An 18720-nucleotide genomic window follows, 5' to 3' on the forward strand; every position below is an offset into this window, starting at 1 on the left:
ATCAGAATTGAGAGGAAAGATCTTAATTAGGCTGACACTACAACACTACAGAGAAAACATCAAGAAAGTTCAAAATCAAACATTCTACAGCACTGATGTTCTTCTGTTGTTGAGGAGATAACACCTGCTCTTAACATTTTTTTCAAGCCCTAAATATCACTACTAGTCTATGGGGCAACATTTCTCTAAGTGTGCTGTGAACTACATCACCCTTCAAGATGCTCCAACAGCAAGAATCCTGTGATCAAATAAATCTGGCAACCACTTCACATTGCTTTACCCCTTCTCCTCAACTCACCCGCATACCAGAGGCACAATGAACTTCTGCAAAAATAAACCTCTGAGAAACTCTGCAGGTACTCGTTTTCAAAGGAGACAGAGAAGAAACTGAGTTCAGAGTTTGTCTGGGGTACCCAGACAGAAAGGAGGGAACCAGGGAAATGATGAGTCCTAGCAAAAACTAAAATCAGTATTCTGGGATTCAGGAAGATCCTGGACAAAGCACATACTTAGGACACAGAAAAAGACCAACGACTGGAGGAGACACAGACCAGACAGGAGGCATTCAAGGATGCTGGCAGGACTCAGGCTACATGGTAGAGTGGGCAAGAAGTAAGCATCAGCATCCTGGAAGATCATGCAGCAGGAACCAGGAACAGGAAGCAGGGACCCAGGCGGAGTCTGAAGATGGACCAGAGGGATGTGGCAGCCTCATCACCCCAACCAAGAGGTGGGCTGGACCACAGCATGCAGTGGGATCCCTATGGCTACCAATCATTTGCTTCCGAGCCAGGCTAATTATTCAGCACTCATTTACTAGGGGCAGGGCAATGCACTCTGCACAGGGATTTTTTAAAATTTTCCACTTGACGATCTGTCCACTACACTAAAAGGAGTGATGTGTGAAAGCTTGGATTATAACCAGCACCATGTTCCTGATTTATTTCAGTGATGTGTAGCATCCATTTAGACTGGTACCCTGGCAGTACGTTCTTTAAACCTACTGTGATGGGACAGAGTACCAAGTGGAAGGGGCCATCAGCGCCGACTTCAACAACAAATCAAGTTCTCCCAGGCAGGGTTCCCCTGGGAGACTCAGAACCGGGTTAGACAGTGAACAGAGTGGGGTCAACGAGGTAACATCTAGGCGTCAGTGGAATGAGAAGCCAGGCAGCTCCTTTGGCTGTAAATAATGTAAGGTTCCAGTGGCAGAAGGGGTCTGGGCTGGCAAAAGAATCCTCTCTGGATCCCAGGTTAGCTTGGTCACAACCTTGTCAGAGAGTGGCTCTGCTGTTTTTGCTTTGTATTGCTTTGCATTTGTCTGTAAGCATTTAACTGTAGTGTTGAAACAAAATCTTTATAAATCATCACGTCTTTGCAGGTTTTCTACACTGAAGGATAATAGTTTACTTGGTGTGTTTAGTTTATTGTCTTGGTTTAACATATCTTGAAAGCCTTGCAGTGAACAAAGCTATTCTTCAAATGCAGTCACTGACAGGAAAAGAACTGGAAATTGTGATTCACAAGCTTGATGTCAAACCGAACCACATATCAGCAGTGAAATAAATGGAGGCATGTGGTTTTAAAATCAGTCCTTTTATCCAGAGATGTATAATTCTACAATGAGTTTCAGGCCCTTAAGTCTGATGCAAATTAGCCTAGATGAATTTCTAGGTTATGTTCATAATCACTTTTTCAAATACTTTTAACCAGTTGTTACTATTACCAAATATTTATATTAGCGGCAGAAATTTGTGAATGACCCCCTTACTCCTCACGGGATACAGGGATCTCCAAACATCCTGGAACCCACCTTGAAAAACAATCCTCAGGTAACTGCATCACCCACAATTACACAAAAACCTGGACTTACCTTGATATCATCTTGTAATTAGTACACTCCTCTAGATTTTACTGACAGGTACTTTTAGAGCTACTCTTAAAAGCTACTACAACCCTGCTGAGTACGTGTTGTTATGTTCTTTTTACAAAGGAAACAAAGGAGAAGCCAAATAATTTGTCGAAGGCCAAAGAGCCAGTTAGTGTAGGAGTTAGTCTTCAAATTCCATTCTGACCCTACAAGCCGAAATCTCTAATTATCTTGCAGTATAGTCAAGTTTCCTAAATTGTTTTCCCATAATAGAAAGTAAACTTTTGATCACTGAGTATTTTTCCTCATCCACTGCATACATCCCAAATCTAGATGACATGACAAGGAACCCAGGAGGGGCCTTCGATTCATTTGGGAGTCTTCCTTAAGTCAAACAGTCTACAGGAGGTGAAGGGGTTTAGATCAATCAATCAACAAGTGATTACTGAATGCCTGAGACTTTTTTGTGCCAGGCATGACAAAAAAACATAGGGAAGTAATAGAATTGATCATTATTCTGATAGTCTAATGTTGGGGGATGAGGGGGGAAACCGAGCAAATACCTTGGGAATTTAGAAAGAGATAAAGTAGGGATCTTGTGAGGATAAAGAATCACTGATACACAAGCAAATGACAGTTTACATGTAATAGGAGCCTAGGAAAATTAGTTGTTAAAGAGGTGCTTTGTGGGGAGGAACAATTGCATTAAATTGGTTTCCTTAATCTAGGTACAATTCATGGTTATGCTGAACTTTGAGATTATCTACCATGCAATCAACCATATCTAAAGAAAAAATATTGTACTAGTTAAGAGTGCAGGTACATATGAAACACAGCCTTAGAACCAAGAATGAGGCTATATAGGGACTTCCCTAATGGTGCAGTGGTTAAGAGTCCGTACTTCCACTGCAGGAGGCATGGGTTCGATCCCTGGTCAGGGAACTAAGATCCTGCATGCGGTGCGGTGCGGCCAAAAAAAAAAAAAAAAAAAAAAGAATGATGCTATATAATAACATTATAAATGTTTTCCTAAGAATACATATAAACATTCCCTAATAGGTTTGCCATATAACTATTCAGCCCTTTGGTTTCAGTAATAAGAAAGGAAATTAAGTACTGCTTCCTGTGTTTCATATCAAGAAAAAAAACAAATGACATAATAAATTATTCAATTAAAGGCCTTTTTTTATTTCACTCCATTAGAGTATAATGAATTGGCTTAGAAAAATTAGGGCAAAATATACTAATCTTCATTTTACTGGCATGTTACTACACACTTGGTAAAACCAACTGGACTTATCTAGGGCCAGAAAGAGGCTGTTAGAAAGATACTGCTTTCAGTTCTCTTCTAAGAATCAACAATGAAAAAAAAGTATAGATAAAGAAATATGTAAACCATTCAGATTAGCTTTTTAAAAACACCTTGTCCTTGGTACAGCTTCTTCAAATGCCACATATAACAAAAACAAAAATTATTTTTTCACTTAAAGCAATTGCATGATGTAATCCAATGATGTGTCCTGGTACCAGGTAGTAATATACTCTACTCTTGACTTGTACATAGTTTTTGTCTCTAGATAGAGGGGAGCAGATAGGCTTATTTCTTTCTTATCATGATTTTTCATAATGCAAACTTATTTTGTCTCATTTATTCATTCATTTCACAAATATTAAATATCTACACAGTGCCTTGCACCATGGTAGGCGGTGTGGACACAAATAAGGCTACGACACAGCTGCTGACACAACAATCATATTTCAGAACATCAAGAAAAAGATTTTCACTGTAAAACACTCCTCGGTCATTTTTCTGCTTTCCAACACCAACTGTATCATCAACAGAGGTATATTCTAGCAGAAAATACTTATAGTTTTAAGACATTAAAGAGCACTTTTCAAGGGCCAGTCCACAGATTGCCAGTACTGGAAGGGAAACTCTCTACTCATCTGCCTCCTTTCTTCTTCAACCCCAAAGGGGAGACCAGGAACGATACGGGAGTAGTACTAAAACTGTTCCTGTTTCCTCTTCCCCTGGAATCAAGATGGCGTAAAGCTCAAACGCAAACCCTGAAAGCAAAACGTAAATAGGAACATAACTACTCCGTCATCTGAAAACCATTTCTCTTGCTTTCTTAGTACCACTGCCTTGGCACCTCAATTCACTCAACAGAGATTTACTGAGTGCCTACAGCGAGCCCAATACTTCTGTGTGCTGGGGATGGAGCAGTTAACAAAACAGATAAAATCCCTGCCCTCGTGGAGCTTCCATTAACAAAAAGCAATAGGCGTATACAACATATGCATAAAAAAGTAAAAGAAATAGCACGTCCTAGGGTGCCATGGGAAAAACGAAAGCAAGGAAGAGAGAGGAGGGGTGTTGGGGAGGTTACTATTTCAAGTACGGCTGGGAGGGGAGGCCTCACTACGGAAGTGACATTTATGCCAAGCCTTGAAGAAGGTAAGAGAGGGCGTCACACAGGCAAAGGGGGGGGGGGGGGCGAGGGCGAAGAAAGACCCTGAGACAGAAGCCAACTGGGTGTTTCTAAGGCCAGGGTGCCTATGGTAGAGCAAGTGAGGGATGAGTATGGGGAAACAAGGACACGTGGGTAGCAGGAAGCCTGGGTATGGAGGGCCTTATCCTTTGGCTTTTACTCTGAGCACGACGGGAAGCCACTAAAGTGTTTTGAGCAGACCTCAGATATTTTAAAAGGATCACTATGCCTGTTCTGCATAAAATATTTGTCAGAACAGAAGACAAGGGGACAAACAGAAAACCCAGCTAGGAGGAGAATGCAATAAGCCACGTAAATATAGATGATAGTGGCTTGAACTGCGTTGGATGTGGCAGAAGTAGATGACAATGGTCAGATTATAGATATATAATATTTTGAAGGTGGAGTCAACAGGATTTTCTGACAGACTGGATGTGCAGTGAGAGAAACAGAGGGTCCCACAAAGATACCAAGGGCTCTGACATGAACAAGTGGTAAGATGGATGTGCCATTTACAATGATGGGGAACACTGGAGAGGAGTGGGTTTGAGGGAGCCAACGAGGAGCTTGAGTTTGGATATGTTAGATAAGTTGCTTGCCTGTTCGACCTTCAAATGAAGATGCTGGAAGTCCTGTGAACAGGGAAGCCTAGAGTTCAGGAAAAGGACCAGGCTGAAGACACAAATTTCGAAAGCATCATGTATTGATGACCAGGTGACAGCACAAAAGAAGAGGAAGCACAAAGACCAAACCCTGGTGCGCTCCAATATTTAGACATCAGGGACCTAAGAAATAAACCAAAAGAGACCAAGTAGGAATGAGAAGGGAAGTAGGACAATGTGACAGTCTAGAGGCCAAGTGAATAAAGGCTTCCAGGAGGGGAGTAGTTAATTATCTCAAATGCTTCTGACTGGTCAGGTAATACGAGACTGAGAATTAGCTAGTAGGCTTAACAATATGGAGGTCACTGGTCACCTTGGTAGAAGGAGACAGAATAGGGCACAAACACTGGATTGGACTAGGTTCAAGAGAGAATAAGTGGAGAACTATTCAATATTAAAGAGTGAATACAGACAAATTTCTCAAGGGATTTTGCTTTTAAGAGAAGCAGAAAAGTGGAGTGGTAACTGGACAGAGTAAGAGTCAAGAGAGGGTTGTTTTTTAAAGTGGGTGAAATAACATCATGGTTGAATGGCAATAATTCAGTAGAGAGGGAAACTAATGATGCCGGAGAGACAGAGAATATGCTGGAGCCACGTCCTGGAGGGGGCACAAGGGCATGGGATCTGATGCACAAGTGGAAGGCTGGCCTTGAATAAAAGCACGCAGTTCAACCGTAGTAGCAGGAGTGAAGACAGAATATACGGGCACAGATGCAAACAGAACTCTTCTAACGGCTTCTATTTCCTAAGTGAAATAGGGAGCAAAGTCTTTAACAAAGGGTGAGAATGGAAGCAGAGGCGGTGAAGATTTGAGGAGAGAGGAGAAAGCAGGAGTATCGGTCATCTAGGAGAGCAGAGGCACGAATGAAGACCAAGCAAATGTAGCTTGGTAAGCCAGCAGCACTAAAAGTGCATTTGAGAGTAGCAATCTTGAAATTAAAGTGAAACCAGTCAGCTTGGCTGAGTGTTTTTCTCCAACCATATTAAACGGCAGAGGCAAAAATGAGGGTGGTAGAAAGTTGAGTTTAACCAGGTTTTCTAGATGAGACCTACAACATGGAAGAGGGAAGAGGAAATTAAGAGTACACCCAAGAGACTGATTATATGATATGAAGGAATTGAGGCTGGAAAGAAGGGAAAGGAGGACGTGAGAGGGGTGTGGAATAGTAAAAAGGGGGTGGGATCAATGGGTTTTAGGTCCTAGTGGGATTGAGGATTATTGGAGTCAGGATCACAGAGACTGAGTTAGAAAGACAGGTGCTGATTGGAGAGCAGGACACCCGAAGATGAGCCAGAGGGGAGCAGTCACTGGCAGTGACAAGGTTGAGGGCAGCAGTTCTCAAACATGTTGGTCTCAGGGTGGCTTTACCACATTCCTAAAAGTAAGTGAGTGTTCCAAAAAGTTTTTGGTAACATGGGTGAGGTCTATTCATATTTACCATATTAAAATTAAAACAGAAAATTTTTAAACATAAGAATATACAAGTACACATTTCACTGGCTGCCAGAATGAAGATATTCATCACATGTCATGTAACCTCTGAAAACTACTGTGCACTCATAAATGCATGAAAGTTCCAATGGCAATTAATGTCTGAGTATCGTTATGGAAATAACAGACCTTCGCAAAGCGTCTTAGGAACACTCACTTCGAGAACTGCTGGTCTAAGGTGTGGCCATGTGGCAGATATAACAACTGAAAGAGAGGAGGATGCAGGGCTGAGAAACGAAGAAACTAGAGGGACAGTTTATGTGAATATTGAAATCACAAGAATTATGACAGAAGTAGGCCTGGAACAATAGTAAGCCAGTAGTGAAAGTGGTCAAAGCCTGCAGGAAGTGACTGCAACAAGGAGGAACCATGGTTTGTGTGGTCTGATGGCACGAGATTCAATATTCAGGATTTTTAGGAAGGAGAGAAGAACAGTCTGGAAGTAGCAAAGAAGGACAAAGAGGACCTTCTACTCCTCCAGGGGTATGTGAGAGACAACTGCCACCACTTGAGAGAGCACAGGGGAAGCAATGAGTATGTCACCTTCTGTTCAAAAGGAGCCATTTCCAGACACTTGAAGATGAAATTTATAGGAACATTACCTAAACCATTGATTAATCTTCTGTTCCTGCCCATTATGGACTGAATGTTTGTGTCTCCCCCACTCCCAACCCTGCCAAATTCCTATGTTGAAACCCCTGACCCACAGTGTGACTGTATTTGGAGACAGGGCTCCCAAGGAAGCAATTAATGTTAAATGAGGTCATAAGAGTGGGGCCCTGATCCCACAGGATCAGTGTCCTTAAAAGAAGAAAAAGTAGAGAACTCTGTCCACCCCCACCCCCCAACCTCATGCATGCTCCAAGGGAAGGCCGTGTGAGCACACACAGACAGGACGCAGCCACTGGCAACCCAAGAAGAGCGCTTTCACCAGAAACTGGCCTTGCTGACACACTGATCAAGGACTTCTAGCCACCAGAACTGTAAGAAAATACATTTCTGTTGTTTAAGCCTCCCGGCCTGGGGTATTTTGTTACAGCAGCACAAGCAGACTAATACACTGCTCTCCCTGCTTCTTCAGCATGAGCAGCAGAGGCTGAGAGGATAGGATTCTGAGTCAATGCAGTCATGGAATGTAGAGCCCAGATCACACTTGATAATTTTAGATGACTGCTGGTGAGAAAACTAGGGCTACTCTTTGGTGGTAGGATAAACATGTGTGTGTGTGTGTGTGTGTGTGTGTGTGTGTGTGTGTGTGTGTGTGTGTGTGTGTGTGTGTGTGTGTGTGTGTGTGTGTGTATCGGCATTCAAATTCACTAGAAAGCCAGATGAGGTGCTTTCTTACTTCTTAGTAGATGCAGCACTACAGGTATCTGATTCTAGCCTGGCAAACTGTCATTCTCTTAACTAAAATTATAGGAGTGGGAAGTGAAATAGTAACAGAGAAACTAAATTTATATTCCCTTGTTCAAGGTTCTCATTTAACGAAAATGTGCTCTGCACATACTAGAAAATTACATATTAAAAAGAAACACTTGAATTCATCTGAAAAATCTAATTTTAAATGCCACCCTCTTTTAATCAACAATCCTGACACTTCAGAAGAGGGCAAGGTAGAAATCCTTATGACTAACTAAGTTGAGGATATTAGTGCACTTTTTCAATGGAAATTCTGAATATTGATAACAGGAGAAATACCTGACATCAGAAGGTATCAAGGAGGAAAACTATTCTCAGATTATATATCAGAATACATGAACAAATAAATATCTACTACATTATTATCTGAATGTTTACCTACATTATTTTCCACTGTTTTGCTGTTATTTTTAATGCGCTAACAGGTAAAAGCTACATTCACTAACTTTTTCTCAAATGATGAACTGTACCTAAAAAAGATATAAACTCTAGTAACTTATGCTGTCAAACTATCAAATTTTCATATTGTCTGCTATATTCAACAACTGTGAAAGCAAAAGAAATGAACACTTCACCAGTAAAAAATATATTTATTAATTCTAACATCAATTCATACAAAAACGTCTTAATCTCTTCTAAGGATCTTTATTCAAAATACAAAGTAAACCTTTGAAATACATGAATAACAGAAAATGCACATTGCAATTACACGACCAACCATGAAAAGAAATATGTCAGTTCTCAAGTTCACACATTTGCTGATGAAATACAAAGGACAGATTTCTAATAAAACTATTAAGTGAGAAAGGTTTGTGTACAAGGTAGGCCAAGAGAAGGCATTGGTCAAACTTACTTGCCAGCCTCAAGCTATGTTATCTCTGGGCTGTTAGACAGTTCTTCTCTATATCTTTTTTCTCTGACATTCAGATCTTACGGACAGGTGTCCACCTAATGATGGCCTATTGGACTCTTCTCCCTTATTATTTATTCACCCTGCTGACTCCTGTCCCTTCCAGTTTTAAGTTTTCAAGTCATTTAAGCCACTCCAGATATCTGGGACAGCAGAGAAAAAAGAAAAAAAAAAGAAGGGAGGGACAAAAGATCAGACGTAAGTATCCAATACCCTGCAAGGATTCAAGACTCGTGACAAGCACAAAAGGAGAGAAAAACTAACACCCGTTTGGTTTTGAGGACATTAGTAAACATTCTGACCAATGATCCGTCTTGCTAGCATGAAGGTCCCTTACTGGGCATAGGCAGAATTCAAGGTAGCACTGGAACAATACAGTGGCAATATATGCAGAAGGTGGCATAAGACAGGTAGGGATGTGGGCACCTCCCAAGATCCCACAAACTCCATCATGATTCAGGGGAAATTGTTGTGTTCTCTGGCTCCCAGGAGGGATATAGAAATGTTGACAGGACTGGAACCTAGATAAGGCCTGGGGTTTGACAAAAAGGTCACAGGCTATAAGGATGCTACAACCAGACTCAATGGCAAGGTCCAGGAAGCCCAAATCAGCTGCCAGGATGACATTCAAAGACCAAATGGGAACAGTCTCATTTCAGTGGATACCAGGGCACAACTCACAGTCACCAAGCATGCCAACTCCAAAGCAGTGGACACAGTGAGGGTCACACAATGAATAAAATGCCCTTCACCCAGGGCCATGAGGATACTGAGCTTTCCCGTTCACCCGAATGCCATCTTGGGAATGAGGGAAGGGAAAATCCTTGAGAAATGAAACAACCATAGAGTCTTTAAACTGGAAACTAACGTGCTCTTAATGGACAAGATCAGGTGTCTTCAGTGGGAATGGGATCTTGAAGGCAAAGTGAAAGCAGCTATAGAAAATAAATTACATTTCATTTGTATATTTTAATAGTAGCGTGTCCATTTTCACACACACATACACCCATCCTTCTGAACTCTGCTTCCCAACACTAGCTACATAAACATATTCTAAACCAGTACTATCCAAAGTGTGGTCTACGGACAGTGCCAGTCAGAAAACTGCTTATTACCCATCCATGGTTAGATGAATACTGAAAATGAGGGTAGATGTTTAGAAATTCCTGCAGCAGTCTGGCATTGCCCCAACATCTAAGTCCGTGATGAATGGGCACATCTCACTGAACAGGACGTAGACAAGTTCAGGTGTGGTCAGACTCACGTGGGGAGTTTCACATGGTGCAGTCACTATAGGACCACATATCAGACTGGGGGAAAAACAGCCCTTCACCACGAGTAGTCTTAGAAGTACTAATGTAGATCAGCCTAATACTACCACCAACTACATTACCAATACTCGGGTTTGTATTTAGGATCACAATGGTGCAAAACAGACCAATGAGAATAGAGAACTTCACAAGCAAATGACATGTTCATGCCCCCCAGAAAGACCTGGTGACATCAGACTGTTGAGACCAACGTTCCATGGGAGTTCAACTAGGGAAAAAGTGAAAGTAGTTCAACTACTTTCCATAGCAGCAAGTACCATATTCGTACTACAAAAGGGAATTTTGTTTCAGACAAACAATATCAAGTCGCATGAAGTAAATGCTGTTCATTTGGAAGTTACTGATTTTGGGGGTAGTTTTGTTTACATTTCATTTGTAAAATCTGTTTTGGTTCTGTGGTTGTATGAGACCTATAAGCATCAGGAGTTTACACCTAGTTTTACGTTAGTACATATTTAAGTAATGTGACAGAAATAAAGTCAGCAGTGGAGGTCTGCAAGAATTTTTTCTTCCTTAAAAAGGTTCCATACATGATTTCAATTTGAGAAGTAATGGTGTCTTGGGCTTTGCGTTGAGGTCAGAAGCTTAGGCTGGAGAGCAGCAGAAACTGAAGAGGGAGAGGTAGCAAGGTGCACTCAGCATCTGAGCAGGATACTTCCAAGGCCAGTGGGGAAAGAGGCTGCTTCCAAGAACTGTGCAGCCTGTGTGTATATAGTGTAATTCAGTCACATCACTTGAGCTATTTTGTTATCAATGGGAGCCTAAGGGGGGGACTCTCATATTTGAACTTCATTTTGGAAAACTAAGAATTAAGATTCTTTAATGAAGGCTTCCAGTTTATGAAACAGAAGTTATGCAATAACGCCTCCATCCAGAAATGGCCAGCTAATAGATGTGCTTTAAGAATCTCAGTTCTTTCAACAACTTCTTCCCTTTGTAATGTAACCACATAGCAATAATAGCTTTCACCCGATAACAACTTTAGGAGGTCAGTATGACAAGAATCATCTCTACTTTCAGATGAACAAATGGAGGTTCAGACGGGCAGGCTGTGCCTAGACCAGGTAATCAAGAACATGGCCAAGGGAGGACTTTAACCCACTTTTTGAATTTTGAGTCCAATGTTAGAATTATTTTTAAACTTTATTCATAGAGAATTTAGTTGTTTTCAGAAAATAATAATTTTTTAAAACCCCACCCAATTCTGTTCGTAGGGGAAGACATTTCTATAAGATAATAACTACCACTTTTCTCTTTTTCCATTAAAAAAAAACACTTTAAATTCCAGATTAGTATTCAGATATAAGTGTACAGGATAATAATTATTTTTCCTTTAAGATTAGATAGTATATGAATTTTATATAATTCAAAGAAAAAACTAGTGCATACTAAGCTATCATCATGACCCAGCCTGGTACCCAATCACTTTGGTGGTTGTCTATTTTTACATTATTCTACCAGATTATGTTTACATTTTTCCCCTACATAGATTGGGGAGGGGGGAGTAAAGAAAGGCAACATGTAGTGGAAAGAATACCAGGCTTTGTATCAAGGTACTGGGTCTCAAGCCACAACTGTAAATCTAATCACTATCTTCACCAGAGACCTATGCCCTCCACATTTCCTACGTTCACCTGCTCACCAAGTCCTCCTCCTGAACATCTCTGCATGGCCTGCAACAGGGCAGTAGACTCCTACCCGATTCCCACCTCTCCAGTCCCTTCTTTTCCTAAGCTTCCCTCCTTGCTACCAAGATGACCTTTCTAAGACATAAATCTGATCCCTTCACTCCGCTGCTGGAAATCCTTCAATTAACTCCTCATCACCTGCTGGATACAATCTGAACTCTGCCACCTGGCATACAAAGTCCTTCCAAATGTGGTCTCATCTTCTCCCACCCAGTCTCCCCACCTCTTGGGGAAATACGTTATTCTTATTCAACAGTCCATATGCGTATTCATACTCTATGCTTCAGCCCCTTAAGAAACCAGTAGTGGTTCTTAAAGTATTTTATTCCATAATGCTTTGGAACACACCATGCCCCCTGCCTGAAATATCTGTCCTCGCATCCCCTCCCAACCTTCTTCTGCACTCCTCCCCTTCCTTCAAGTCCTTTAACACTTCCTCTGCCACCTCCTTTGAGAGCGTCCTCAGAAGTTTCCCTCTCCCCACCTGCCCTCGGCACATTCAACCCCTCTTCTCTGCTCCCCCAGAGCTAATCTGTACAGGAGGAGAGAGGCTATCATATCCATGACTCTGTAACTATGCACGATAATCTCGTGACAATGGGAATGATGATTTGCTCATCCCCAGCACCCAAATGTCAGTTAGTTGTCAATAACTGTTTACTACATGTATGAAATGTGGCCTTGGGTACATTTCCCCCTATACTGGAGTTTCTTCTCCTTCATGAGAGGGTCAGACTAGAATATATCAAAGACCTTGGCCTCATAAAGCTCTGTGTTTCAACACAGCTTTTCACAAAACACTGGACTTTCTTTTTTACTGGTTTATGAAGTTTTTAAAGAATAAAAACTTTTATCATTTCATCATCAGGACGCCTTGAGGTGTCGAGTTTACAGATCTATATCAAGATAGCGTAAAAATAATACTGGTTGCCATTACTGAGCCTTGAACTATATACAAGGTACTGACAGAAATTCCCCCACACTTTTTAATTTCATTTACTCCTCCCACGAGGTAGATGTTACTTGTGCTCATTTTAAAGAAGAAAACACAAGGACTTTGAAAAGTTAAAAGATCACAGAGCTAAGAGGTGCTGAAGTGGCTTTAAACCCACAGCTGTTTCACTTCAAATACCTTGTCCTGCATCACTCTGCTGGGTGAGGCAAAGGAATCTATCCAGGACACTAGCCTTGTCTTCACATTCTACGCAACACCTGATTTAGTACTTAAAGTTTAATCACTGTTGAAATGAAAGGCGGTAAGAAATTCAATCAGGCACATTTTAATCAGCAGATAGTACTTAAAGAACGTTAACTTTCCCGTGAAACTGACAACACCCTTTGGCCACTGACCTGTCTAAATAAACAGATATCTTGAATATGGAATTTTGTTCCAACAGATTTTTATATTTATATTCAGGACACCTTTGAATTTAAGGAGAAATAAACTTTCCTAAAAGATAAAACAATAGATTTAAACCCAGGTTTTGCTCTTGTGTTTGAATAGCATTCTCTGTTAGATGTGTTACTTTGTATTACTACTATTCTTGTATTTTTTATTACTCAACTATTTAACTGAAAATAAACTGATCAAATCCTAAATGCCTTAAACCATCAGCCTTCACACAGCATTTAATATAACCATTTTAAAACCCATGATATTCAATTCTCAATATCCTTTACCAATTTAAGTTGATACTTCTTTTTTCTTCATGAAAAACCAATAAGGCTGCCGCAGAAAACATTATCTGCTGCCCCTTTGGCCACTGGGTCTTCTGATAGATAGCCAGGCTGAGAGCTCAGATGGATGGCTTTAATTAAATAAAAAGTTGGCAAAAGAGCAAATGTACAGTGGCTATTAACAATAGAGTAGTTTCCTAGTTCATCACAGTGAGGGAAAATACCTAATTCTTGTCGTCATGGCAAACACTCTGAAAAAAAGGAAAACTATGTAATATTTCAAGTCCTTGGGGGGAAAGACTCATTCATGAGTCTCTTTAAGTTTAATCAAATAATTCCACTTAGAAATATGCTGACATGCCAATCCTTACAGCTAGGGTTAATAAATCTATCTAGCAAAGACAGTTTTTCAAAAGCCCAAAATATACTTTGGAAGCTTTTCCACAGGATATGTAACTACAAAACTCTTCTCGTGAATTCTTAATGAAATATTTGGTGGCAGTTTATTAAAATTCTGTCCAAAAGAAAAACCGTAAGACATTATAATGTTAATATAATGTTAAAAACTTCATCTTAGGAAAAGTAACAATTTCTTTTTCAAATTATCTCTAGAAACTGGTGCCCTAAGTCTTGGCTTTGTATCTTGAGGCAAATTTTTTCATTCTCTGAGCATCACTTTCTTCCACTGTCAGGGGAAATAATAATACCTACCTTACTGGCACGTGGTAAGGACTATACCAAATAATGCTCGGGAAATGTCAAACACGGTGCCCAACACACAGCAGACTCTTGTGCATTTTGATCTCTTCTCTTTTCCCCACAGCATTCCCCAGTCAAGACTCAAATTTCAAATTGGACTTTTTATTAAGCAGGTTATGTGGGGTAGGGTCACCAGATCTCCTTGTGATGTGGAAAATGAAACAAACCAAAGATGTAATAAAGGCACACTACTTAAGCCCCCTGTGCTTTCTCATACATATTTTATAAACACTAATTCTTTACGTCTAATAAGATCCAAATACTCTCATCTGACAAAACAGAAGCAAAACCCCAGACACAGTAATTCCTACAAGGGTCCAAAGGGAAGTTCTCAAGTTCACTTGTAGACCTCCAAAACTTACGAGAAGAACAGAAAGGCAAGAGGGAGGGGAGATATACAAAATGCATACATTTTCCCATGGAGAATGTGTACACACACACAAACATTTACTAACCAAGTGCACACAAATCAGAAGGGAAGCTACAAGGCAAAAGAAAGGCATCATTAATTACTGAGGCACCTATCCCTTTACACTAAGATTTTCCTTAACAACTATATTCTTATTACACACGATCAGCTAATAAGCAGATTAAAACAACAAATAAATTGCTTAATTTAATTTGCTTGGAAGGGATATTAAACAGAACAGTTTTCAGAATCATTTCTCTTCTTCTAAAACATTTACCCAAAAGTGTATTAGGCAGTTTCTAAATGGACTGGGTTTATCAGCTCAGGCAGAAAATCGGGGGGAAGACAGAGAAATGTGTCCTGAATTTTAACAGCACGTGGGTGAATTTTTACCGTACATGGGTGAATCTTAACATGCCATTTTGGAAATGACGGCATTTCCTGCAGCAACTCATGTGTTACAGTTTCTCTGCTCAGCACTGCATGCAGTAGCAATAGTTCACTCAATATCATCTTGACAGAGGCATTCAAGGTGAACCCAAGTTATGAATGGTGTGTAGGTATGGCAGGAAGTCATGTGGGTTGGCCAAACCTCTCTTTGTATGTGACAATACCAAGAAGGCAGGTTCCCTAAATCTTTGAATTGAGATTAGCATTTTTTTTTTTTCAAGAATAACGCCTAGAAATACTTGTTCAAATACGTGGTCCTTAAAGAAGCTAGCAGCCTGTATTAATTTGCATGAAGTTTCAGAAAGAGATTTAGCTACATAAAATCTACATGAAAAAATGGTATGCTAGAGTAGTCTCCATAATGGGTTTTAGAATGTTTAAATGTAAACTGGGGTTGGGGGAATGTGGAACGAACAATGGCTCTATGAGCACAACCAACCTTAGATTTTAATGGTAAGATATTAGAAATGGACTTTTTGGTCAATGTTATCCCCAGACAAAATTTAAAATGTATTTGTTCCCTTTATGTTCCTTATTTTCCTAACCAACCTGATAGTTTAATATTTCTGTTTATATTTGACAAGAACCTAATTCAACACCATTTGAATCACTTAAAAGGAAAAATGCTAAATACAATCTGATTTCAAATGCAAATAGAAAACTGTTCATTATTCTACAATAAAATTCTTCCAAAACGATAAGACAATCTCAAGTAGTATCCTCTGACACATGCATTAAAAATCAGTTCATTCAAATATATGTATACATATATATATGGATACACTAACACACACACACACAATTGAAACACAAACACCAGGTAGGAGATTTTAAAAGAAACAAAACACACATTTGTGCATTCCCAATGAAGCAGGGCCTCAAAAAGAAATGCCACAACCAAACAAAAACAATACTAATTAGAAAAGCATGACTTAATATAAGCAAGAAGTAAGAAACTTTTTAGTGAAAAAAGACACCAAGTAACAAACGTTCTCTGTTTTCTCCTACTGGAGAAGTTAAGGCAGAATACCCAATTTCTGACTCAGATTTTTATGTTCTGGAGGAAATTCAGTCTTATCCCCAACAAGCAGATTAGGCGATCATCTTTCAAAGTTACCATATATTTCTAAAAGACATACAAGTACCTTTTGTCACAATCCAAAAATCTACCCATTTCAGCATTCTGATAAAACCTGTTGGCAGCACTGCAATGGTTTTTTAGCAAACGGATACATTTAACACCAAGGGCACTGTGACGCTGAGTTGATAGGACAGACACTCCACGCTTGACAGAAGGCTTTCATTTTAGTGCTTTTACCTGCTTATAAATTATTGGTACTACTATTTGCACCTTTTAAGATATGACCTACTAAAGGGAAAAGCAGAAGTATTTCTAAAGCAGGGGTGCCTTCTGAGTCGGTGAACGTAAGTTCGGTCACCAGAACGTGTGCTGGAAAATGAACGCACATCTCTAATAAGGAAGTGGTTAAAAAGGGATGAATTCCCTGAGTCATTAAACAGGATATAAACCAAAGACAGGTTGTGCCACCTAGAGAAAAACTGAAAATCGTACATTTGTTCTTCAGTAGTAGGCATTATTTCCAAAACCTGAAACTTTTGGCATGCCCAATAACCAAGCCACCCTCCGTACCAACTCATCATTCTGCTGGATTCAGCTCCCCTGACAACTCTGCCTACTCCACTCACCAGATTGGCCTCCTCACCGCCCCCCACCCACGCAGCACCCTTCATCCTCGTCACAGGCGGTCGCACAGCCCATGCGGACCCAGCATCCTGAAACCCTTCCAACTCTAAAGCATTTTCCTCGAAGCAGGGCAGGCCGGGGTGGGAGGAGCAGAGGAATAAACCCTGGTGGACCTTGCCAGCCAGAGTCCCTCTGGACGCTAGCAGAGCCACGGCGCACACCCCCCCGGCCCCGAGCGGCCCGTAGAGGAAATTCTGGCACATTCAGTACACCATCTCCAGGTTACCGAGCTGAACTCCTCGGCCAACCTCCGCACAATCCAAACACCATGAAATGACCTCAACAGAACCGAGCCTTGGAGGTGCAAAAAAGGCCTTCAACTTTCCTCGCCGCAAGTCACTTAAAAGCAACGTGCCCAGTACACTTGTCAGGCTGAATCACAAAAGGTCTACAAGCCACCTGGCACCGAGAGCTGCCTTTTACAAAGGAAACAGACAGCAATTACGAAAAGCCCGCAGTCCTGCGGTATTAACTTGACAGCGGGGACTGCGCTGGGGCATAACTCATCTCCGAGGCACTCTCAGTCCCAGACCCTCAGCCTAGGGACGGCTTTCCCCCTCCTCCCCTCCCCCTCCGGAGACCTGCGGCAGCGCCCACTTGCCGTCCCCCACGCTCTTCCTCCTCCTCCTTGCTGATTCTCCAGCAACTTTGGGTGGGCTAGGCAGCACCATCAAAGCCCAGCCCGAGGCGGGGACACCGCGAAAGCGACCACGGGAGGGAGGAGGAAAGTTTGAAAAGTCACTTAAAACACTGCAGGACTCCCCCCCACCCCGGCGCCCGGTCACCCCAGCACCCACCCCGCAGAAGGCCGCCCGGGGCTCCACGTGCAAATGGGCCCTGGAGAAGCTAGAGTTCCCCCCACGTCCTCTCCAGAAAAAAATCTTTGCCCGACTTAAAAGTTCCCTACTGCAGCACCCTCCTTCTCCCCAACCCCCCAGCCCCCCCAAAAAAGAAAGAAATCTGGAGTTCGCACGCCGCCGCCGCCCGGACTCCCCCCAGACCCCGGAGGGCGCGGCGCCCCTCCCCCGTCGGCCGCGGACAGGTCGGGAGGGAGCCCGGGGAGAGGGAGGCACCGGGGCGGCCCCCGGCCCGGACCCCCTCCCCGGCCCTCCCCGCCCGGTCGCCCCGCTCACCTCTCTCCTGCTCTTCCGCCTGCAAGCAGATGGGGATATTCTTCTTCCAGCCCGGCATGGTGTCTGCTCCCTGCGCTCGCTCTCGGGCTCGCTCCTCCTCGCCCGCTCGCTCTCCGTCTCCCGGGGCTGGCCGCGCCTCCCCGCGCCTTCCCACTCGCCCTCCCGGGCCGGCCGCGGCGCTCTCGGGGCTGTTCAGCTGGGCTGGGGCGCCGAGGCGTCTCCCGGGCGCATCGAGGCGGCGCCGCGCGCCCCGCGCTCGCCTCAAACTCGCCGGCGGCTCCGGGTGGCTGCGGCCGGGCCGGGCTGGCCGGGCCGGGCAGAAGGGGCTGCAGCCGCGGCGGCGGCGGCGGTGTGGCCGGGAGGCCTGGCCGGGCCGGGGGCGGGGGGCGCGTACAGGCCGAGAGCAGGGGCTGCGGAGCCCCCGGGAGGTGGGCGCGGACGGCGGGAGTGGACTCGCGCCGCCGCCTCTGTCCCCTCCTCCTCCTTCTTCTCCTTCTTCCCCTTCCTTGTCTCTCCGCCGCCAGCAGGTGGGACTCGGAGCCGCCGCCGCCGCCGCCGCACAAAGCTCCGCCGGCGGCAGGACTGAGGCTGCGGGTTCCCCAGGCGCCTGGTGGCGGAGCCTCCCCCGAGACGCGCGCGAGGCTGAGCGGGCACGGAGGGGGC

General features: G+C 42.9%; 1 protein-coding gene across 9 annotated transcripts in view; it reads right to left on the minus strand.

Moving 5' to 3' along the window:
• Positions 1-18347, minus strand: part of GRIP1 (glutamate receptor interacting protein 1) — a 713644-nt gene extending 695297 nt beyond the window's left edge. For 6 of the 9 annotated variants that reach the window (XM_082351188.1, XM_082351190.1, XM_082351185.1 and 3 more), the window contains exon 1: positions 18058-18347. In XM_082351188.1, the coding sequence (XP_082207314.1) occupies positions 18058-18115 (58 nt within the window). In that variant the 5' untranslated portion in view covers positions 18116-18347. The remainder of the gene's footprint in view (positions 1-18057) is intronic. The other 3 variants (XM_082351192.1, XM_082351191.1, XM_082351189.1) reach the window with 1 other exon arrangement.
• Between the last annotated feature and the right edge of the window lie 373 nt (positions 18348-18720).

Source organism: Balaenoptera borealis (genome assembly GCF_965194805.1).
Source record: "Balaenoptera borealis genome assembly, chromosome: 13".
In the NCBI taxonomy this organism is placed as follows: Eukaryota; Metazoa; Chordata; class Mammalia; order Artiodactyla; family Balaenopteridae; genus Balaenoptera; species Balaenoptera borealis.